The 24,728-nt window shown below is 43.7% G+C and overlaps 1 protein-coding gene across 5 annotated transcripts in view; it reads right to left on the bottom strand.

Moving 5' to 3' along the window:
- Positions 1-248: 248 nt before the first annotated feature.
- The window catches only part of PLEKHM3 (pleckstrin homology domain containing M3), a 206,879-nt gene continuing 182,399 nt past the window's right edge, over positions 249-24,728 (bottom strand). For all 5 annotated transcript variants that reach the window (XM_009182899.4, XM_031651488.1, XM_021923918.2 and 2 more), the window contains one exon: positions 249-4,920. In XM_009182899.4, the coding sequence (XP_009181163.1) occupies positions 4,743-4,920 (178 nt within the window). In that variant the 3' untranslated portion in view covers positions 249-4,742. The remainder of the gene's footprint in view (positions 4,921-24,728) is intronic.

Here is a 24,728-nt window from a genome sequence, read left to right on the forward strand (position 1 = left end):
GTGATCCACCCACCTTGGCCTTCAAAGTGCTCGGATTACAGGCATGAGCCACCACGCACAGCCTAATTTTTGTACTTTTAGTAGAGACCTGATTTCACCATTTTTTGGCCCGGCTGGTCTTAAAACTCCTGCCCCCAAAGTGCTGGGATTACAGGCGTGCCACCAATCCTGGCCAAGTGGAACCCACTTTAAATAAAACTGACAACTACCGGCATGCTTAGGAGGGTATCCCATACTCTTGTCTTTTACCTAGAGTTTAACAACGACTTGGATTTTGCCTCACCCATGCATCCATTAAAAAGCACTAAGGAAAGACCCTTGAGTCAGAGATTTTTGAATCCAATGAAATTAGAATCGTCTACCAATAAGGAGACTGCTGGGTGCTAGACTAAAGGACACTGCTGGGTGCTAGACTTAACTGTCGAAACACCGTTCCACGTGACAGAAATCAACACTTGTCTGTTTACATTAACTCAGCAGAGCTTATTCACGCGTCACTGGATTCGACCTACTTGACTCAGGGTCGGAAGAGTGGTACAAGGTGTGCGACATATGAAGCTCCTAATGCCTGTCACTAACAAGTGACACGGAGGCAGGGGAAACGGAGAGTGCCGCTACGGATTCAGGTCATGCCAAGGAGGGGGGCTGTTTCAGTCTTGCTCCAACCTTTCCACATTTTCACATTATTTCAGAGTAAGAAAAGAAGTGGTGCAGCAAACTCAAGAAATAAAGTGGGCAAAAGTTATACACATCTCTATTTACTAGGAGAAGTAAAAAAAAATAAAAAAAACCCCTGTGTTGAAACCAGGCAGTATTGGAATCAGGAGGTGAAGATTTGTTTCATAATCTAGTGATTTCAGGAGAGTGTCAGATCAACGGAGATGAATAATTCTGCACAAACACACGAGCAACAGCATTGGCTTGACTCTAAAGGAGGAGCAGAATGCCCTCTACTTCCTCTGCTAATGCCCCTCTGCAGAAAATGTTCAGTGTGTGTGGCATCAAAATTAATTTATGGACGGCCTTTTTTAGCCAATGGGTAGAGAACCAACTCCCAGGTTTGCAAGCCCAGCCTCTCTGAGGAAGCACAGAAAATAACTATCCAATGTCCACGTTCAGTGTGTACACACGACACACAGAGACAAAAACAGAGGCCAGGCTCCGTCAAACGACACACTCTGGCTGAGCAAAGGCTGCATTCGGCAACTAGCGTGGTATAAACACCTCGGATCTCACTGCAGCCGGAAGGAAGTCACGGCATAGTCCCTTTTCAGGAGTCTGAAGGATATCACTTGTGTTGCAAACCACAGATCCCAAGTATTAGACGTATTCCCTTCTTGGTGGAGGCCTACTCTAGAAGAATCAAAAGTGATGGCCCTCTCAGTGAATCCAATGGTAAAGCTCCTAACTAGGTGACACTTTAGCACTATAGACGTAAAAATGACTATGGTGCAGTCCCTAGAAAAGGCAGTGAAGCAAAGGGGGCCGCTGAGAGTTTACACGGTTTTCATATAAAGAGGCTTTTAACTTTGGAAAAAGCGGGCCTGGAAAGAACACTACTCCCATTCCAGTTGACTGCTTTTTAAGTACTTTGTGGCCTTCCTGCCGCGGTGCAAAATGAGGTCTATTTTAGGAACTGGCTTCTTTACTGCGGGGTTAGATGCCAACATTTCACCAGGGTTGGACGATCTCACACATGAGTTTCTGGCACTTTTAGGAGGGATTTCCTCAAGTGATACACTAGGGAGTGAGCCTTTCAGCAAAAAGCGGTTCCCCGGAGTCAGCTGCCAGCTCCGGGAGATTAATTGGCCATTTTTTCATGTTTTATGTGCAAGATATTTAATATGGGATGAAAAATGGAACACAAGGAAAAGCAGGTATTAGTTGGGTCTGAAAGAGGTGGTAATCCACAGATTTGCTTTTGTTTCGACAGTTTCTAAGCAGTGGAACAATTACCTAACAGTGCACCAAATAATTTGTTAGAGTTGAAAACAGTAAGGGCGTTCATGTGCGCCAAGGCATTCTGGGCTGAAAACAGCAATTCTGAATTTTCATGGCAGACCCAACTCCTAAGCTGGCTCCACTCTGTCCTATCAGATTTTGGTGGTGGTGGCAGAGAATGTCACAGGCTTGTGGCTGGCACCGACCAAGCTGTCAGGGTTGTATGAAAAGGAGAGGAAACAGGAGTAGCTGGACATGGATCCAGCTCTGGGTAGCTGATAGTGATAACACATCGATTTTTTTTCGCTTTTGAAAATAAGTAGAAAATGATGTGGGTGGAAAGTCCTCGTTAGGAGTTTACAGGGACTGCTCATATTTAGCAGGGCCCTCTGAATGGGGACTGGTGAAAACAAAGATGTTTTGAACAGGGATCCAGAATTTCGCCCTTGACTCTCGGCAGGTATGACCCTGGGTGCCTGTGAGCTAGGAGAGGAAATTCTGTACGTCGGGCAGACTTGTTACAAGGGGAGGAGATGGCCCTGCACTTCAGGTCTCCAGATGCAGTGTGCTGGGAACGGCCTCGCTGACAGTTGGAATCACGGATACATTAATTACAGCGAAGGCAAAAGTAAGCTACAGTGACAGGGAACTGGGGGCGGAGGGAGAAGGCACTTTGCCATGGGAGCACATCTGTTTTATAATAAGCAGGTCTATAATTCTCTTGTGAAAGATCATGTTCTGCTATCTTCTCTGAGGCTGGAAAATATAAATACTGTATTTTACCAAGGGGAGGAGGAAAGGAGATGATCAAATTTGTTTGCCTGTTGCCAAGTGTTTGAGATTTTCCACCCTTTTTCTTTTGTGCGCAACGTTCTCTTTAACTAGAGTGGGGGTAAAGTCAACCTGCTTTTCTAAGGGTAAAAGGCACCGTGAGGCGTCTCATGAATAGGGCCCTGGCCTTTTAGCAAGTTTTCAAGCCTTGGTTGCTGCTACTGTATAGTCAGAAAATAAATGCATGTGTGGTGCTGAGCTATTAAGGTGAAATGTGTGGTTTGGGGCCAAAGGAACTGGTGTGGGTTGAGAGGTAAAATGCTTACATCTAACTGCATGAAAGTCAGTCTGAAATGTCACATCTCTAGATGGACGGAAGTATCATGAGTTGGGGTCTTGGGGAAGCGGGGTGTGGGGGAAAGGAGCAATGGGGTTGAATGTACCAAGTATTTTGTGAGCCACTGATCCTAATAGCAGCAAAACTACTAAACTATGAAGACATAGAAGGCATCTGCTCAGCACGAAAGATACAGAATCTTCTCATAACGTCTACTGAGAACTGTTTCATTATAAATGTCTTTTCCTGCTCTAGAGAGAGTTAAGGGGAAAGAATGGGAGCTGTCAGGGTCCCAGGGCTATCCTACCTGCCGTTTTGGTCACAGTGACTGCCACGCGCTCTTCCAAGGGCACTGCAGCGGGCGAACGCTACCTGCCGAATGGCAAAGCAGCTCTCTCTCTTACTCCTATTGTTTATTTTAGCACTCTTTGCTTTACTTCAAGGTGGCAATTATATGTGTGTGTGTGTATATACATATTTATTTAAATAATATTAGATCTAATTCATTAATTATACTTGTAAGTTTGGTATTTTCTTAATAGTCCAAAGTTGATATTTTGAAGTTCTACATTACTCTGATTTTTTAAACAAAAAAATGAGAAAGCAGGAACGGTCACATTGACAAAGGTCAAAATGAAAGTGCAGGAAGAACAATGAGAAATAAAGCACTTAAAACGAATAGGTAGGAACTGCCTACACAGGATTCTGAGAAAAGAAACTAAAACGACCCTCTCTGTGAATATACGTACCATACAGCCCTATCTACCAGTCTACACGCCGATGTCTTTAATAACAATCCCAGGACATTTCCTCCGGCCAGCATCACGAGAATCATAAATACCAACCATGGTCACCCGTTGAAAGCTGTTCTTCAGAAAGCCATGTGTACAGCCTGGAAAACATGGTGGAGTGTCACATCATCAGGCAGGTGTTGGGATTCGTACGGCAAACAGACGGACAACACGCAGTTATTGGTCGCAGAGGTTTCTTCTCTTCTCGGGGAAAAAACTTCTGAGATTAACTTCAAAACCAGAACCAGCTCTCCTCATAAATTAGGGGTGTATGCTTTCTGTCAGAGGGAGCTTGGCTCCTGTTTCCAGCCATTCGGCTCTGCTTAGGTGATTCCCCGCCTCTGCGGGAGGAACTGAGGCGGGAGCGCCAGGGACAGCAGGTCCTGGAAGGACCCAGCCGTCTCTTGTGTTTTGAAGGTTTTCTTATGAAACAGATGATGATGGGTGCCTGCCTCAGTTACTTCAGCCTCTGTGAAGGCTAAAAATAAATAACACAAAAATAACCTAAATCACTGTTTTGTGCAGGAAATGCTTCCTCTTGTGTCTTGGGTAATAAAATGTCCCGAGAGACAGAAAAAAACGTCTGAACTATAAAGCATTGTGTAGACCACGTTTTGTCTGGGAGCAAGCAGCTGAAATTCTTGGCTAAGTGTAATCCAGCTATTGGTAGTTTCTCAAGCCACAGAGGTTCTGTGGATTGTTTGGACAATGATGTACACAGAGCATACGTACAGGACATATAGGTATTTGTGCATATATAAATAAATATATATCTCTCTCTATATCTAGCTGAAGAGGAGACATACTCTTCTTCCAAAGGGGTCTAACTGGCTAGTTAGGAAGCCGCTGTGGGGCTGATGGATTGTTGATTGGCGCATCCCCGGCCTTCGGGTTGGCCGGAGTCAGGTGTTCTGGTAGGACAGCTCGAACATGGTGCAGGCCTCCTCCAGACTCTCGTCCATGTTCAGTCTCTGCCAGAAAGACTTCTGCTTCTTCTGCAGCTCTCGGCGAACACACCTCGGGCAGGGGACAGACTTTTCTTTGCATTCAGAATGGAAAACGGCTCCACAGCTTTCACACCTGCAAAAGGCAACCATGGATATGATGAGCAAGACTGAAGCCAGCAAGACAAACGGGAAGCCCTGTGGCCTCGGGTGCAGCTGGCGGCAGAATCTACTGTTCTGGACAACCGTGCCAATGGGAAGAGAAATGACTCACTGAAATGAACTGTTTGCTTTTCCGAAATGCTCAAGGTTGAATTTCACTTGAAAAACATTTTTGCTTTTCTGATCTGAACTAAGGCTTATGAGTGGGGGGGAGTCCGCAGTCACCCAGCAATTCTGGTTATAGTGACAATGGACAGAGCACCAGAAGCTCTCCATTGAGAAGGGAGTGGGGCGGTGACTCTAGGGTGAAGTCACCCTAGAAATGAGGGGGGAGTGCCTCGTGAAAACGCTTGGCACACCAGTGACAGCCACCGCGTTACATCTGTGGCAAGGTAGCTTTCTACATCCGTTAACACGAGCTAAGTGGTTCTCTGTTAACTAGCTGCCTTTATTTGACAGTTTGAAAAGATAAAATGACACATTTTCATTTTCTGAATGACATCCTGTGGTCTATGAAATCTTGTGAGTTTTTTAAAAATTAGGAAAAACCTCCTACCTTTGTAAGTCTACTTTTATAACATGAGCGTGAACATTAAAGCAGGAGACAGTGGGGAGAACACATTTTCCCAACAATATGACAGATATTGTCATTTGTAGAGAGGAAACATTCCAGGTGGATGACTCGTTTGTTGTTCGGCTTGGTGGAAACCTGCACGGGAGTCTGAATAACTTGTTTTTACAGCGAAGTTTTTATTTATTTATTTATTTTTTTGGAGATAGTGTCTCATTCTGTCACCCAGGCTGGAGTCTAGTGGTGTGACCTCAGCTCACTGCACCCTCCACCTCCTGGGCTCACGTGATCCTCCCACCTCAGCCTCCCGAGTAGCTGGGACTATAGGCACCCACCACCAAACCTGGTTAATTTTTGTATTTTTAGTAGAGACGGAGTTTTGCCATGTTGGCCAGGCTGGTCTGGAACTCCTGATTTCAGGTGATCCACCCGCCTTGGTCTCCCAAAGTGCTGGGATTACAGGCATGAGCCACTGCATTTGGTCTGCAAAGCTTTTAATAATGAGTAACTGACAAGCTCAAATACAGCTGCTCCAGTGAGTGGTTTGCCGATATGGACTGAGTTTTCATCCTTCCATAAGGGTAACGGGAAACTTGTACCAAGTCCTAGGAGCCCAGGGAATTGTGCCTGCGTAATTTTGCTCAGCCTGCAGCATTCAGGGAGGGTCCAGAACTGGACTGGGTTCAAAGAAGGTTGCGAAGGAACCAGTCCCGAGGGCTCAGCCTCAGGCTTCTTTTGCTTTTTCCATAGGTCTTGAGTTTCAGTGCTGGGTGCAGGATGGTCTTGGGGACATTATCTCCTAGTCTGCCACTGACTTACCCCAGCACCATTCAGGACCCAGAGGGCTTAGTGAAAGGAAGATCTTCCTACCCACCCTCATACCTTGGAGAGGAGGCAGTGACTTGGATGGAGAGACACTGTTGTGAGGAGTGGGGGTTGGAAGGGGGAGAAAGAGAGAGAGAGTGTGTGTGTATGTGTGTATGTGCGTGTACACCTATTCCAGCGGAGGGACAGGAAGACAGGACTTCCTTCACCCAGCAGCTCTACCCCCAGCTTAGCTCTCTGGGTCAAGTGAGGCGAGCCGGCAAGGAGCTTCACATCAATTTCTGGCTGTGTGACTGCTATACACTGAACTGTGTCTCTGTTATTCATATGTTGAACCCCTTACCCACAATGTGACTATATTTGGAGACACTGTGCTTAGGAGGCAATTAAGATTAAATGAGGTTGGCCAGGCGTGGCGGCTCACACCTATAATCTCAGCACTTTGGGAGGTTGAAGCAAGCGGATCACCTGAGGTCAGGAGTTTGAGACCAGCCTCGCCAACATGGTGAAACCGCGACTCTACTGAAACTACAAAATCAGTAGAGTGTGGTGACGCACGCCTGTAATCCCAGCTACTTGGGAGGCTGAGGCAGGAGAATTGCTTAAACCCGGGAGGTGTTGGTTTGTGGAGAGTCAAGATCATGCCACTGCACTCTAGCCTAGGTGACAAGAGCAAAACTGTGTCTCAAAAACAAAAAAAGATTAAATGAGGTCATGAGGGTGAGACCCTGATCCAAGCTCATAAGTGTCCTTAGAAGAAGAGCACGGGGAGCTTGCTCTCCCCAACTCCGCATGCCTCAGAGGCAGCGCCATGTGGGCACACACAGAGAAGGGGTCCTCTGCAAGCCAGGAGGAGAGGCCTCGCCAGAAACCAACCCTGCTGGCACCTTGATCTGAAACTTCCAGCCTCCAGAACTGGGGACAACACATTTCTGTTGTCTTAGCCACCCAGTCTATCGTATTCCATGTGACAGTCTGAGTAGACTAATGACCTTAAGCAAGTCACGTTGCCTTTCTGAGCTTCCTGCGCTTCAGTGTCCTTATCAGCTAATTGGAGACTACATAGCACCCACCTCTTGCGGTGCTGCGAGCCTCAGGTAACATCATGGATGCAGTGTATTCCCAGTTCCTGGCCGTGGTGGGAAGTGCTTAGCAAACAGCAAGGACTGCTCCGGCCAGGGTGCCCCTCAGGCTGCCTGCTGCCTTCTGTATGGCTGCATTGCAGCCTGACTTCACCCATGTCACTATGGAGACCTGAGGACATCTCAGTCAACCCCCTCCTTGCCTAGATGAGAAAAGAGACTCCAAGAGGTTAGGGATTGCCTACTGGGGACACGGTGAGTTGGAGACAGAGTTGTGACTGGAGCCCAGGGCTCCTGGCAGCCCAGCCAAGGCTCTTACCGAGCGCCACACTGCCTGGCTGAGGCCTGGCCATCCCAACGAGAGCAGGGAGCCATCGCATAGGGAAACATGGGGCTTCTGATCAGAACACCTGTGTCAAACCACAAATCCTTCTTTGTAGTTGAGTGACAGTGGGCAAGTTACCACTTAAGTTCTCGGCGCTTTGGTTTTCTCATTTGTAAAATGCTGCTCATGGTGAACCCTTTCCTACTCACTGGGTTGCTGTGAGACTAAAATGAGAAACATACTTGTGGCTCACGCCTGTAATCCCAGCATTTTGGGAGGCTGAGGCGAGTGGATCACGAGGTCAGGAGATCCAGACTATCCTGGCTAACACAGTGAAACCCCGTCTCAGCTAAAAATACCAAAAAAAAAAAAAAAAAAAAAATTAGCCGGGCATGGTAGCGGGCACCTGTAGTCCCAGCTACTCGGGAGGCTGTGGCAGAAGAATGGCATGAACCGAGGAGGCGGAGCTTGCAGTGAGATGAGATTGCGTCACTGCACTCCAGCCTGGGTGACAAAGTGAGACTTCATCTCAAAAAAAATTAAAAAAAAATAAAAAAACTAAAAAAAAATAAAGAGAAACATACTTGTAAGTGGAAGGACTATGCAAAGGCTGTGACGCCACCCCTCACAGGTGACTCTAGTACCCGTCTCCTTGACACAGGCACTATCCTGGACATGGCAGGGTCACCTCTAGCATCTTCCTCTTCCCAGTCCCCTCCTCCTTCCAGTGAGGATAAAGGTCAGACCCATGTCTTCTGTTTTTTTTTTTTTTTTTTTTTTTGAGACGGAGTCTGGCTCTGTCGCCCAGGCTGGAGTGCAGTGGCTGGATCTCAGCTCACTGCAAGCTCCGCCTTCCGGGTTTAAGCCATTCTCCTGCCTCAGCCTCCGGAGTAGCTGGGACTACAGGCGCCCGCCACCTCGCCCGGCTAGTTTTTTTTTTTTTTGTACTTTTTAGTAGAGAAGGGGTTTCACCGTGTTAGCCAGGATGGTCTCGATCTCCTGACCTCGTGATCCGCCCGTCTCGGCCTCCCAAAGTGCTGGGATTATAGGCTTGAGCCACCGCGCCCGGCCCAGACCCATGTCTTCTACAGCCTCTCTCATCTGGGCCAGCTCCTTCCTAGTGGCAATGGCTTTGTCCCCACTGGTCACACCTCTGTAACCTTCTATCACTAAAGTGACACTAATGGTAGCTTTATCATATAAATTTCCTCCTTTCAGCCCCTTTTCCCCTGCTGGGTTAGTCAGTGATTTATACACCTAGGGATGTAGCCCCAGGGCAGTGATTGATAAGGAGGAAAAACCCTGGGTTCCTTCAGTACCACTCCCTTATCTCTGCTGATACCAGGCTCCAGTGAGTGAAGAGATTGAGTCTTATCGGATATTTCTGGTGCAACAAACACCCATGGGGTGATGGAAGAGCTGAGCGCACCTGCTCTTTCTAACCAAAGGTCAGTAACTGAAAAAAAAGCATGAGATAAAAAAAAAAAATTAATGATTTCAAAATAGAACAAAATCCTATTTTCTAACAATTTGTAACCCAGCAGGTATCTTTTAAACTGTAGTATGGATAGATTGATCAATGACCTTTCCAAATTCTGAGAATCTATAGTTAATCCCTCCCCCAACCCTTTTCTCTTTAAAGGAAAAGAATAAGAGGAGGAAAAGGAAGGAGAAAGGGAAATTGTTCTCTTACATAAGATTTATGGAGCCCTGTAATAAAAATGTAAAGTTCAGGATAAATATTTACATTAAAAAATGTAATATATGGGAGTGTTCCTCTTTGAGAATGGGGTTTTATTTTCTTACTTTAAAAAGATTCATTGGCTGGGTGCAGTGGCTCACGCCTGTAATCCCAGCACTTTGGGAGGCCGAGGCAGGCGGATCACCTGAGGTCAGGAGATCAAGACCAGCCTGGCCAACATGGTGAAACGCCGTCTCTACTAAAAATACAAAAATTAGCTGGGCATGGTGGCGGGTGCCTGTAGTCCCAGCTACTCGGGAGGCTGAGGCAGGAGAATTGCTGAAACCCGGGAGGCAGAGGCTGTAGTGAGCTGAGATTGCACCACTGCACTCCAGCCTGGGCGACAGAGCAAGACACCATCTCAAAAAAAAAAAAAAAAAAAAAAAGATTCATCGGTCCTCCTTAGTGCTCACTGAGTTCCTTGACTATATTTAAAATATGATTTAGCACATACAACTTTTCAGGAACACATCTTTCATATAAGGCAAATCTGCCAATGTAATCATCTCTGCTGAAAATTGCAACAGATAATGAAAGAGAAATGTCCCTTTGGTGTTCCTGTGTGATACATCAAATGAAAGCTGGTTTCTTCATTTCTGAGTCATCCAGTCCAGCGATGAGCAGTTTCACTGCTTGCTGGATGTTGCTGAACATCACAGCAAACAAAGACCGACATCCTCCCTTTGCAGTGTCCGTAACTGCAGGGAGACATTTGTTATTGACCAAAGTCATCCAATGCGTTTTTCTTTTTTTTTTTTCTTCTTGAAAACATTCATTGCTTCACTTTTTTTCACACCTAGGGATCTCAGCCTTGGCACCACTGACATTTTGGGTGATAATCCTTTGATGTGATGGGGTGTCCTGTGCATCAGAGGATGTGTAGCAGTATCCCTGGCCTCTATCGACTAGATGCCAGTAGCCACATCACCCCCTCCTCCCAGTTATGACAACCAGCAATATCTCCAAACACTGCCAAATGCCTCTGGAGGGCAAAACCATCCCTGTGGACAACCCTTGACCTACTCTAGTGGAAAATGCATCACAGAGGGGGTACCCAGGTACACCATACTGAATTTGCAAGTGTCACCTGCTGGCTTACGTTCTTACCAACCAATAAGGTCCAGTGTACTGTACTTATTCATTTAACTTTCACAAATACATATGTTAAACACATCATTTGATAAAATAGTTGAAACCACTAATATTAATATTAACCAAACAGTGATTTCTGTTACTTCTAATGGCAAAAACCGCACTTGCTGTCGCACGAACCTAAAAGGAAATCATTTAGAACATCATTTAAGAAGTCAATATCAGTGACACAATTCTGTGCATCACTCAGTCACTCCCTATTGACCCACTCTGATTTTTCTTTTTTTTTTTTTTGAGATGAAGTTTTGCTCTTGAGGTTATAGTGCAATGGTGCAATCTTGGCTCACGGCAACCTCCACCTCCTGGGTTCAAGCGATTCTCCTGCCTCAGTCCCCCCAGTAGCTGGGATTACAGGCATGCGCCACCATGCCCAGATAATTTTGTATTTTTAGTAGAGATGAGGTTTCTTCATGTTGGTTAGGCTGGTCTCGAACTCCTGACCTCAGGTGATCCGCCCACCTCGGCCTCCCAAAGTGCTGGGATTACAAGCGTAAGCCACTGCGCCGGGCCTGACTTTTCAATTCTATCTAAAAGCCGTCTTGGTAGCGCGTCTTAGTCCCATGTATTTGCTCTTTGGCCAGGAACCTCTGGGCTGTTTCTCTGTGGTATTTTCTGCTTCTTTATGTCCTACCTGGGCCATCTAGCAAATCAAAGCTAAAACTTTTACATCTACTTCATAAAATAAATTGCTTTTACGCAACTATGAAGTTGGTTTCAACAACTTTTTTTTTTTTTTTTCTTTTTTTGAGGTGGAGTTTCACTCTTGTTGCCCAGGCTGGAGTGCAGTGGTGCAATCTCGGCTCACTGCAACCTCTGCCTTCCGGTTTCAAGCGATTCTCCTGCCTCAACCTCCCGAGTAGCTGAGATTACAGGTGCCCGTCACCACGCCCGGCTAAATTTTTTTTGTATTTTTAGTAGAGACGGGGTTTCACCGTCTCATGTTGGCCAGGCTGGTCTTGAACCCCTGACCTCGTGATCCATTCGCCTTGGCTTCCCAAAGTGCTGGGATTATAGATGTGAGCCACTACGCCTGGCCAGTTTCAACAACTTCTGCAATAAAACGGAGACCAATACTACTTCAATGGGGTGCTTACTGCACAGAAGAGACCTCAGCTTGAGTGAGGAGCCCCGAGTCCTCGGCCCAGGTTGGCCTTGGTGTCATAGGGGTCTTCGGTAAGTTACTTTATCTCTAAACCTCACTCTCCACAGAAGTAAAAGAGAAGCTTGGGTTAGATGATATCTAAAGTTTCTTCCAACTTGAAGATTTCGTGCAGGATTTGAGGGGCTGAGGGAGCTACTCTGGGTTGCACTCTCCTCTCTCCAAACTGTCTTGCTCCAAGGTCTGTGGGTGAATGAGTAGGAACGTAGCTTTGCCACCTCCCCAGAGAGTCTCAAACTCATAAGCTGAGACTGCGTGAGATAAACCTTAAGGGGTAAAGTATTACTTTTTATTTTATTTATTTGCACTGATTAATCAAGCTATGAAATAGCTTATATGAACTAGTATATACAGCTCTGACTCTCAGGAATTTGGCCAAAAGGAACTGACTTTGCCCCTATTTAATAAAATTTCAATTAAAAATTAAGGGTTCCTTTTTAAGCCTTCTCCCAATCCTCATCAGTACCCCTTCTTCCCAAGCAAAAAAAAGGTAATTGTTAAATGTTGTCAAGTTTTTTTGGGGGGGTGGGGACGAGGAGGGCCAGCTAGAGACGACAGCCATTTACCAGCCTATGTGGAAGTATGTTTGTGTTTTAACTGTTGGGACAGCTGCACCAGAGTTAACTGGGTGCATGTCAACACTGGATACACCACAAGACATGGGACCAGGAAGCGGGGACTGGAGTTCGGCTTCTGTGGATGCTCTTGGGAGCACTCCTAATTAACTGTGTGTGCCCTGTCAAACTGGTCCCCTTCCTTGGGATAGGAGCAGGGGAATATCTCCCCCATTTTGGGGTAGCATAAATCTCACTTTGAATTTCAATAAAAGCACCATATGCATGCCTGTAATCCCAGCTACTTAGGAGGCTGAGGCAGGAGAATCACTTGAACCCAGGAGGCAGAGGTTGCAGTGAGCCGAGATCATGCCACTGCACTCCAGCTTGGGCGACAGAGAGAGACTCTGCCTAAAAAAAAAGAAAAGCACCATGGAATGAGACTATATATTTTATGAAGTCTTTGACCCAAACATTAGCTTACTGACCCATAGCAAGTGAAGAAGTAGTTCATACCCTGGAAATCTAATAGTCCATCACCAAGAGATAGGCCAGACACGATGCTCTTATTGTAGCTATTGAAACCAGGAAAATGAACCTGCTGCAAACTAGCAGAACTAAGTATGTGCAGGGGGAAAAGGTTTGCTTCTCAAATATTATGGCAAAGAAGCAAGAATTCCTGGCTGCAGACAGTTTCCTGTTCTGGAATGCTGATGATGTGAGACCAATTAGAGACAGGCCCAATGGCTTTGTCTGCACCCTTCCAGATTCTTGCTGCACACAGGGAGGTCACAGGAAACTGCTAAAGGCCCCTGCCCCGTGTTGAGGTCACTGAAATGCTTCTGCTATGTTCATGTTGGGTTCTTCTCCTGCTGCATTTTTATTTTTGGCTCAGGCAATGGCCTCAGATATTTCACTTGGATTGAAATTCAGGCTTCAGTTTGGTTGGATCTCTGACAAGCAAAAGGACAGGCCTGCAGAGCAGGGCAGAGCCTTGGCTGGTTTCCACTCTGCAGAGCCCACAACGAATGGGGTGGGGCTCAGAAATAAGTGCACGTTATCAGGCATGTGAGTGCAGTTTTGCGTATGGTTACTATGCAAGGCACCCCATACAGTCACTAGCTATTATTGTTTTTTCCAAAAAACCAAGATGATTACTTAAATCTCTTAGCTAAGGAGGGTACTTACTGGATCCTGGTTATTTAAATGTTTTGGGTTGGTGTTTTCTTTTGTTATTGTGTAAGTAAACATAAGCAAACAATTTTTAATTTGCTTGAATAGGAAATCAGCCAATATCATGTATAGTTTATGCTTCCATGTGAACCTATGTGCTATGCATGTACTTATAGACATATACAGGATACTAGACATTCTAAGGTAAAATGAATTAAATATGATTAATAGGATTAATTTAGCCGTGCCTGACTAAATTAAGCCATAATTCCAGCACTTTGAGAGGCTGAAGCAGGCAGATTGCCTGAGGTCAGGAGTTCTAGATCAGCCTGGCCAACATGGTGAAACCCTGTCTCTACTAAAAATACAAAAATTAGCCGGCATGGTGGCTCATGTTTGTAATCCCAGCTACTTGGGAACCTGACGCAGGAGAATCGCTTGAACCTGGGAGGCAGAGGTGGCAGTGAGCCGAGATTGCACCACTGCACTCCAGTCTGGGCAACAGAGTGAGACTTCATCTCAAAAAAATAAAATAAAATAAAATTACAACAGTTCTCCCATTGTGTGTGTGTTTTTGTTTTTGTTTTTGTTTTGAGATGGAGTCAGGCTGGTCTTGTACTCCTGACCTCGTGATCCGCCCGCCTTGGCCTCCCAAAGTGCTGGGATTGCAGGTGTGAGCCACGGTGCCCAGCAAGTTCTCCCTTTTTTTTTTTTTGGTTGAGATTAAGTCTCGCTCTGTCGCCCAGGCTGGAGTGCAATGGCGCGATCTCAGCTCACTGCAACCTCCGCATCCCAGGTTCAAGTGATTCTCCTGCCTTAGCCTCCTGAGTAGCTGGGATTACAGGCGCGTGCCACCACACCCAGCTAATTTTTGTATTTTTAGTAGAGACGGAGTTTCACCATGTTGGTCAGACTGGTCTCAAACTTCTGACCTCGTGATCTGCCTGCCTTGGCCTTCCAAAATGCTGGGATTACAGGCGTGAGCCACTGTGCCTGAGTTCTCTCTTTTTTTTTTTTTTCCCTGAGACAGAGTTTCATTCTTGTTGCCCAGGCTGGAGTGCAGTGGCACAATCTCAGCTCACTGCAACCTCCACCTCCTGGGTTCAAGTGATTCTCGTGCCTCAGCCTTCTGAGTAGCTGGGATTACAGGCATGTGCCACCACGCCCGGCTAATTTTTTGTATTTTTAGTAGAGACGGGGTTTCTCCATGTTGGTCAGGCTGGTCTCAAACTCCCGACCTCAGGTGATCCACCTGCCTTGGCCTCCCAAAGTGCTGAGATTACAGGCGTGAGCAATTTTTCCATTTTTATTAAGTCAGTCAGTAAGAAAATAATAGATATAATATAATATAATATATAATATAATAACTGGAGGTTTATCTGGTTCCAGAGCTAGTAAGCCTACTTGATTCCAGTGTTCTCGTGAATGTGGCCCTATTTCTGTTACTAGCAACTTGGTCCTTTAAGTTACTCAACACGTGCCCAAATACCTGCTAAGACCCAAATCCGGGAAGAACAATTGGTATGTCCTGCAATGATCTTTTTATCTACACGTTAAGCCCCAGAGTTAATTAAGGAGAGGCTTTCCCTGATGGCAGCCCACAAAGCATTTGCACTTTTAGTTTGTAAACCAAGTTCAGCTAAATAACTTTGACAAAAGCTTTACTTAAATCTTGGCTTTAAAATAGAATGTAAATAAGGGTTAATTAATTCATTTGTTAATTTTGCTACCCTACTGGGGACGTTAACTCACTGTCATCTTTTGTGCAAATGCTTAATGAGTGCTTCTTGCTAATTTGTGGATGGTGACTGAACTTCTCAGTTATATTCTAAGAATGTGTATAAAATTATAATAGATTTCACCTTGATGAAATAGTTTTCTTGGGATAGGGAAAATGAATATTTCTGATGCTTCTAAGTTTTTATTTTAAGGTTCATCTGGTAATTAATATAATTCTCAAGAAACAAATACCCATCTTGGTGTTTAGGCAAATCTGTTTAATATTAGACAAAGTAAAGGAACTGATGGAGGATTTAAACATTTTCAACCATTTCTGGGAAAAAGCTAGACTATATTATAATTGTAGCCATAGAGAACTATAAACAAGAGAAATGGTTTTCTGTAGAAATTCCTAAAGTGGTTTAAAATGCTTAAGAGCCCAAGGGGTGTTTAGAATTGTCTTGCTACATCTAAGATGAAGGGAGTGAATATGAGATTATTAGGCCAATGCAGATTCAAACAAATGATGTTGGGTTACATATGAACTTCTCATGATTTACCAGTCTACCTTTTTAATGTAAAATTGAAACATTTAGCTGGCAAGTTTTTGAGGTAAGTCTTTTAAAAAGAAATAATAGAGTCCCATTCAGAGTCTTGGGTGCGTATCTTCCTGTTACATTATTATTTCTTTTTATGAGCAGCATGATTAGTTGCTTAGGAATAAGTTACTGGTTACTGATGTAAATTTAGGAGAAAGGCATTTAAATAAAATACCTAAACTGTTTTGCCATTACTTTAGATTATTCTATTTGTCTCTCTAAGACAATGCTCTTAAAAGATGGTAACTATAATTTTCTAATACTCAATTTATTCTAGGCTGGTTGTGCTGAAAGTGTGGTCCCTGGACCAAATGTGATGCAGCCAAGCCAGCATCACTAGAGAATGTGTTAGAAAGGAGTTCAAGACCTGGGCAACATAGGGAGATCCCATGTCTACAAAAATAGAAAAAAATTAGCTGGGTATGGTAGTGCACACCTGTGGTCCCAGCTCCTGGGGAGGCTGAGGTGGGAAGATTGCTTGAGACTGGGAGGTTGAGGCTGCAGTGAGCCATGATGGTGCCACTGCATTCCAGCCTGGGCAACAGAGTGAGACCCTGTCTCTAAATAAATAAATAAATAAAATAAAGGCTAATTATTGGGTCTCCCTCTAGACTTAGTGAATCATAAACTCTGGGGTGGGGCCCAGCAATCTGTATTTTAACAAGTCCTCCTCGGAATTCTGATGAACACAAAAGTTTGAGAACTACACTTCTAAGTCAATCATTGGTAAGGACAGCAAGACTCTTATTTGTCATATAATATATTTAAAACAAAAAATATGAACTTTGCAAAATGAAAATAGGAGGTGATATTAACTAATGTGGGTTTTGTTTTTTGTTTTAGAGACAGGGTCTTGCTCTGTTGCCCAGGCTGGAGTGCAAGTGTGATCATAGTTCACTGCAGCCTCGAACTGCTGGACTCAAGGGGTCCTCCCACCTCCGCCTCCCAAGTATTAATAGCTAGGACTACAAGTGTGTGCCACTACGACTGGCTAATTAAAGAAAACATTGTTTTTGTAGAGACAAGTTTCTGCTATATTGACCAGGCTGCACTCAAACTCCTGGCTTCAGTGGATCTCCTGCCTTGGCCTCCCCTAGTGTTGTGATAACAGGTGTGAGCCACCATGCCCGGCCAACTATTGTTTTTACATAGGACTTTACATTTTATATCTATTAATATTTTCTCATCATAGGTTAAAATCTAATTTTGCTTTAATTATAATATGGAGTTGTTCATGCAGTTTTTGGCCATTTGCATATTCTTTCAGTAAATCGGTTCATGTTCTCCAACCTTTTTCTATTGATATTTTACAAATTTTTATTATTTATTTATTTATTTATTTTTGAGACCGAGTCTCGCTCTGTCGCCCAAGCTGGAGTGCAATGGTGCGATCTCGGCTCACCGCAACCTCCGCCTCCCAGGTTCAAGCGATTCTCCTGTCTCGCTCTCCCCCAGTAGCTGGGACTACAGGCGCATGCCACCACACCCAGCTGATTTTTTATTTTTAGTTTTAGTGGAGTTGGGGTTTCACCATGTTAGCCAGGATGGTCTCGATCTACTGACCTCGTGATCCACCCACCTCGGCCTCCCAAAGTGCTAGGATTACAGGTGTGAGCCACCGCACCTGGCTATTTTACTAATTTTTAAATATATCTTTCATATTAAGGAAATCAATACTTCGTCATGTGTTGAAATTATTTCTCCAAGTTTCCTGTTTGTGTTTGTCTTTACCTATAGAATTTTAAGCATTTAACACTTTTTATGTTTTTGTTTTTGTTTTCGTTTTTCAGACAGAGTCTCTGTTACTCAGGCTGGAGTGCAATAGTGTGATCTCGGCTCACTGCAACCTCCGCCTCCCGGGTTCAAGTGATTCTCATGTCTCAGCCTCTCAGGTAGCTGGGATTACAGGTGTGCGCCACCACGCCTGGCTAATTTTTGTATTTTTAGTAAAGACAGGGTTTCACCATGTTGGCCAGGCAGGTCTCAAACTCCTGACCTCAAGTGATCCACCTGCTTTGGCTTCCCAAAGTGCTGCGATTACAGGCACCCGGACAACTTTTTATGTATTTAAAAGCATTTTGCTTCCATGGCTTAGAAAGTCCTTTCACACTTTAATATTTTAAAAATAATAGGCCAGGAGTGGAGGCTCACGCCTGTAATCCCAGCCCTTTCGGAGGCTGAGGTGGGTGGATCACGAGGTCAGGAGTTTGAGACCAGCCTAACCAACATGGTGAAACCCTGTCTCTACTAAAAATACAAAAATTAGCCAGGCGTGGTGATGTGCGCTTGTGATCCCAGCTACTTGGGAGGCTGAGGCATGAGAACGGCTTCAACCCCGGAGGTGGAGGTTGCAGTGAGCCAAGGTTGCGCCATTGTACTCCAGCCTGGGTGACAGAGCGAGACTCCATCTCAAAAAATATATATAAATATATATATATATATATATATATATATATATATATATATATATATATTCACCACTGTTTCTTTCTAGTACATTTCTAGTACTTTGTGGGCTTCATTTATTTTTACATTAAAATCTTTGATCCATCTAGAATTTATCTTGATGTAAGGAGTATGGGCAGCATTATTTTTCTTTTTCCAAATGGCTAATTAGTTCCCAATTCCTTTTATGGAATAATACATTTTTTTGTTCCACCAATTTGCTATGCAACCTTTATCATGGATTAAATTCCCATATTACTTGGGTCTATTTCCATACTTTCTGAATCTTTTTGATTCACTCTTGTTCTAGTGATCTTTGTATCCTTATTCCCATTATATTGTTTGACAATACATTTTTATATCTGATAGAAAGTCTCCCTTCATGTACATAAAACTTCGAGAAGTCAAATTCTATATAGTTGTATATTAAATATACTAGGGAAGTTTACTGCCCCAATCTTTATATTATAGTTTTATTTATAAGGTTTATTTAAAATGAGATGCATCTGTATAATAAACACTTCAGGTAGTTAAGAATTAATCTTGGCTTTAGATATTGGAGTTTCTGAAAATCTCAGATGCTTTTCATTTTTATATAAGGATAAAGGTACAAGTTTGGTGGGTTAAACTAATTAGACTGATTGTATATATGTTTATAAAATTAGCAAACATGGTTCAATTGTTTAATAATGTATACACTTTTAATAATTAAAATTACTCTACTTTGCATGAACCAAACATGTATTACCTTGGAAAAATACTGCAATAATGCTTTCAGCCTGATATATATTAACATTGAAGGAGGGAAGAAGGAACAGCAAAGCATGTTTTAGCAGTCCCTTTCATTTAGTGAGAACATTTGTTGGAACTTTTGTTTCCATTCTGCGTATTGGTAAATGTTGGATGGAACCGATAGTCACAATAACAAGAACAGTTCTGCTGCATGCACAAGCCATAAACTGATATGTAAGAAGTCACTGAAAACCTTATTTTTTTCAACACCACACATACTCATAAAACAGAAATATGACAGAGAAGGCTAAATAGCAGTATTTCAGCAAAGGAATCTCTCAAAGGGAGCAGCAGTCACATTGGGAGGCCAATTTGAGCTTCTAACTTAGGCTGAAACATCCAGCTGTGCTAAGTAAGAACTAAGTTTTTTCTGTTTTATTGAGATTGGGTCCCATTCCATCACCCAGGCTGGAGTGCAGTGGTGCGATCACGGCTCACGGCAACCTCCGCCTCCTGGGCTCAAGCGATCTTCCCTCCCACCCCAGCTACCAGGGTAGCTGAAGCTACAGGTGCACACCACTACGGCTGGCTCATTTTTGTATTTTTTGGAGAGATGGGGTCTCACCATGTTGCCCAGGCTGGTCTCAAACTCCTAGGCTCAAGTGATCCGCCTGTCTCAGCCTCACAAAGTGTTGGCCTCCTTTGGCCTCCGAAAGTGTTGACCTCCCAAAGTGTTGAGCCACCGGTGGCACCAGGGGCTTTTCCTTTTCATTGTCTTTGGGTAGCAGCCTGCCTGAGCAAACTCCCCAGACCGCTCTCTGAGAAAAAGTGAGGTAACAAACTAATGGCGGGGGGGTTAGCCTGGGAGAAGGAGACTTGAGTACCGCTTGTAGGTACTTTGTAAGTATTAAAGTCCCCCTAACTAGATCTCTCACTTTTAAACAGTATATCTTAAATGTGCTTTTAGGGAAGCCAGAGGAAGGGAAAAGTCATCTTGCTTGCTGCTTTGACATTCACATCATTTCTGTCCCTAAGCCCCTGAGCTGGTGCTTATTTCAAGCACTGCAGGAAAACCACGCTCCACCCAAGAGGCTGTTACCTCAGGCCTCTGAGCTCATTCCATGCCGTGCTCCCTCCCCGACTCCTGTGTCTTCTGCTACCAAGGGAAATTTGCTTGTCTCTTTGCAATCTATAGAGTTTGAAGATTTTCTTTCCAATCATTGATATAAATTGCTTTTTCCCCAGTCTTTTCATTTAAATTTCCTTTCTCTCCACCATCAAAGATTCGCTTTCTAGAAAAAAACGTGGAATTTGGGGCGGGAGTGGTGGCTCATGCCTGTAATCCCAGCAATTTGGGAGGCCAGGGCAGGAGGATTGCTTGAGCCCAGGAGTTGGAGACCAGTCTGAGCAACATATTGAGATCTTGTCTCCACAGATAAATTAACCAAGCATGGTGGCGTGCATCTGTAGTCCCAGTTACCTGGGAGGCTGAGGCTGGAGGGTCACCTAAGCCTGGGAGGTGGAAGTTGCAGTGAGCCCTGATAGTGCCACTGCACTCAAGTCTGGGCAACAGAGTAAAACCCTGTCTCAAAAAAAAAAAAAAAAAAAAAAGAAAAAAAAAGTAGGACTTAACTCCATTCTCAAAGAATGGTCTTAAGATACTTCAACCTCCCAATTCTCAGAGCCAAACTAGATCTTTCAGTCTAAGTTAAATCAGTTCAAGTTAGTGGCTTCCAATATTTCCAAGGCAGTCTTTGAACCAGGTTCATTATTTGTGTACTCTATCATGCTATTGGTTTTATAAAATAACAATTCACACATTTATTTGTCATATGAATTACTTTTTAATGCTATCTTCCCTTGTTTTCTCATCAAAAGGCTACAAAATTCTCCCCATTAAATGTGGTGGTGATGATCCCAACTGCACATCAACCACCACCGTAAGTGAGACTAGTTAAAGGTAGGGGGCAGAATCCTTTACCCCCTCCGGCTGGTTTGTGGGTTCCCAGATTTCAGCGCTACTGCGTGACAAGAGGGTAGGGCAGAAAGGATTCAGCAGCCTGAATCTTCCAGTAGCTCCAGGTGTGGTTTGGAGGGGGATTCTGGCTTCCAAGGAGGTGGGAGACACGGGCAGAACATTGCTAAGCTCCCCCGGCTCTACAAACGTTCTATGCTCTGGTATAACTTCGTACACAGAGTTAACACGGGCTGCACCTTTCTCTCTATTTTAAGTGCTCTGAAAGCATCAGGAGCTGAAAAGATAATTATTAATGGTAGCTCTAGATAGTTGTGAAGATGTTTCCTGAAGTAGCATTGTTGAGTGGTTTAAATACTCAGAATTCTGCAGGGGCTTAGTAAAGGTGTGATAATATATATTAGATACTTAAAAAAGATTTTTTTGAAAGACGAATTTAATGAGGTATTACTATTTGTACTCTTATAATTGGTTGTATGAAAGAAGTCTCAAAAATAACAAACATATGTTGACAAAACCAAGATACTATTGTATCCTTTGTAATTCTAAAGCATAGAACAGTTCATTTCAGAACATTTTGGTCAGTCCGAAAAGTCAACACATTTTGTTTGGAAAGGTAAATACTCCTTCTCTTCCCTATTGTGTGTTCAGGTTACTTATTTACAGTCCCATGGGGAAGAAAAAGCACATGCTAAGAACCGACCTAAAAGATGTTTTGAAAATGAAATTATCTGAGTAGCTTAGCAAAGCTTACATTTTTTACATCATCTCTCTCCTGACATTAAAGTCTCCATTGACCAAGTAAAACACATCTGTCTCTAACATATGATAAGAATGTTAGCCATCACTCAACAAAGTCACATATCTTGGTAATGCCTACTTAAATAATGAATTTCCTGAAATCACTTTAAAAGCCATTTAAAAGAAAATATGTTAATAACTACAGATTATAGTTAAAATTACAGAATAAAGCAAACGCTCTATTCATTCATGAATTATTTATTGAGCAGTTACTAAGTGTTGTCTTAGAGCAGTGACCAAAATATAAAAAGTCTATTTCCTCATGGTGCTTACATTATTTCAAAACGGTGGACTGAATTGCAATTTGGATTTGTATCTAAATCCCTTTTGGTAAATAGAATAAAAATCAGCCAACTTTACTGACATCATGACAAACTATCAAACACAAATACAAAATGCTGAGCAATGGAGCGGAAGCCAAGATCTTACTCCTTTTGTCAATAAAAGCTTAAAACAGTGCCATATGCCTGCTATGAAGGTCCAGAGGAGTGGTGGCTTGTCAAAGGTCACACAACAAGTTAGTGGCTAGGAATGACATCGAGACTTCTTTGTTCCTATTCCAGTGATTTTTTTTTTTTTTTTTTTTTTGAGATGGAGTCTTGCTCTGTTGCCCAGGCTGGAATGCCGTGGTATGATCTTGGCTCACTGCAACCTCCGCCTCCCGGGTACAAGCAGTTCTCTGCCTCAGCCTCCCAGGTAGCTGGGATTACAGGTACCCACCATCACACCCAGCTAATTTTTGTATTTTTAGTGGCGATGGGGTTTCACCATATTGGCCAGGCTGGTCTTGAACTCCTGACCTCATGTTCCACCTGCCTTGACCTCCCAAAGTGCTGGGATTACAGGCGTGAGCCACTGCGCCCGGCCCAGTGATCTTTTTATGGACTGGCGTGCTTGTGTTTTATTTGATGGATCTTAATGATTTTAGAGTCAATTAAAATTTTTTTCCTCCAGCCTGGGCAACATGGTGAAAACCCATCTCTACAAAAAAATACAAAAATTATCTGGGCGTGGTGGAGAGCACCTGTAGCCCCAGCTACTCGGCAGGCTGAGGTGAGAAGATCGTTTGAGCCTGGGAGGCAGAGGTTGCAGCAAGCCGAGATGGTGCCACTGCACTCCAGCCTGGATGACAGAGCCAGATCCTGTCTCAAAAAAAAAAAAAAAAAAAAAAAATTTTTTTTCCTTTAAAAGTACCCATTATAGGCCGGGCGCGGTGGCTCAAGCCTGTAATCCCAGCACTTTGGGAGGCCGAGACGGGTGGATCACAAGGTCAGGAGATCGAGACCATCCTGGCTAATCTGGTGAAACCCCGTCTCTACTAAAAAATACAAAAAAACTAGCCGGGCGAGTTGGCGGGCGCCTGTAGTCCCAGCTACTCGGGAGGCTGAGGCAGGAGAATGGCGTGAACCCGGGAGGCGGAGCTTGCAGTGAGCTGAGATCCGGCCACTGCACTCCAGCCTGGGTGACAGAGTGAGACTCCGTCTCAAAAAAAAAAAATAAAAAAAAAAAAAAAATAAATAAATAAAAGTACCCATTAATATAAGTTTATAGATTAAATGTGACTATTTTTCTGGTTCTGATACAATGTGATAAAAAATGCTGGATATAAAATTGTATATTCAATATGATTCCAACTTCATTTAAAAATACAGATGTATAGAAAAAATGGAGAAATAATGGAGAATATTTTCTTTAATTTTGTGTACTTTTCAAATTTTCTATAATAAATATCAACTAATTTTATAGTTAGAAACTTAAAATGAGTTAAACGATGAACAGCAAAAAAATTAAGCTGCCTGAAATGCGCAAAGCTAAGATGATCAACACAATATTAACCAGACACCTAACTAGAAGCTTGGTAAGAAATGTATCTAGGTGACAGCCATTTATTCAAGTGACCAGATGGCCTCAAAACACAATGGTGGCTTCAGCAGCTAGGACTGTGTTTATAAATGCACCATATTTATCAAGTGGCTTACTGGCATAAAGGGCCAGGTCAACCCTGAGGGTTTCACAAAAGTCTCAGCTATGTTAGCAGACATTCTGAAACATTTTGACGTGTGAATACAGAAGCCACCAGGCCAAGGTGAAATGTTATTTACCAAGTTACTCTTTGACCAAAGTTTAAAATCCAGAAAAACTAGCATTGTGCTGAAGCATTTTCATTAAAGAAAACTGTCATTGACACAATAAACACACTTAGGAGTGGGCAGTCAGAGCTGAAGAAGGGTCAAATTCCATCTGGGGAGTCATCACCCTGCCTCTGCCATGCACAAGACATGTGAGCTGTCTGGGCTTCAAGTTTCCCACCTCCAAAATGTCTAAAGGGTCCCCACAGTCCCTTCTATCTCTGTTGGTTTATAATTCTAAAACACAAGCGGGAGTCTGGTCCTCCACCATTGGTATTAGAGAACCACTGAGAAAGTTCCTCTTCAATTCCAGAGAAAGAAAAGAACGATTAGAAACAAACAGCTCCTCTGAAAAGGTGCTCTACAGAGGAGCACAAGTTTCCTTTAGCTGCTTCTAGGATCCCACACCTCACTGCAATACTCACTGAGTGGCTGCTTCCCAAGAAAAGCCACAGAAAGGAAATATCATTAAAAAATGGCATATACATTGGGGGAAGCTGCTCCCTCCCTGAAGCCCGGCCTAGCCAAGGCTGTTGTTCTCTATTGTTGAACAGGATGTAACAAGACTGCCAAGCGCAGCCCACAAACCTGCTAATTAGGTGCCCTGACAGTGTTTGCTTTGGAACCATTTACCAACAAAGGAATGTGTCAGGCTGATTAGGGAGAAAAGGGTATGTAATGTATGTGTATTTGAGTCCAGATGAGGGCATAATCCAGGTATTCAGTCTGTTTGTGCAAGGACTCACAAAAACGAAGGCCGAGCAAATAGGAAGCCATGGGGAAAGCCCAGCTTCTGGGCA

This window comes from Papio anubis, chromosome 10 (assembly GCF_008728515.1).
Source record: "Papio anubis isolate 15944 chromosome 10, Panubis1.0, whole genome shotgun sequence".
NCBI lineage: Eukaryota > Metazoa > Chordata > Mammalia > Primates > Cercopithecidae > Papio > Papio anubis.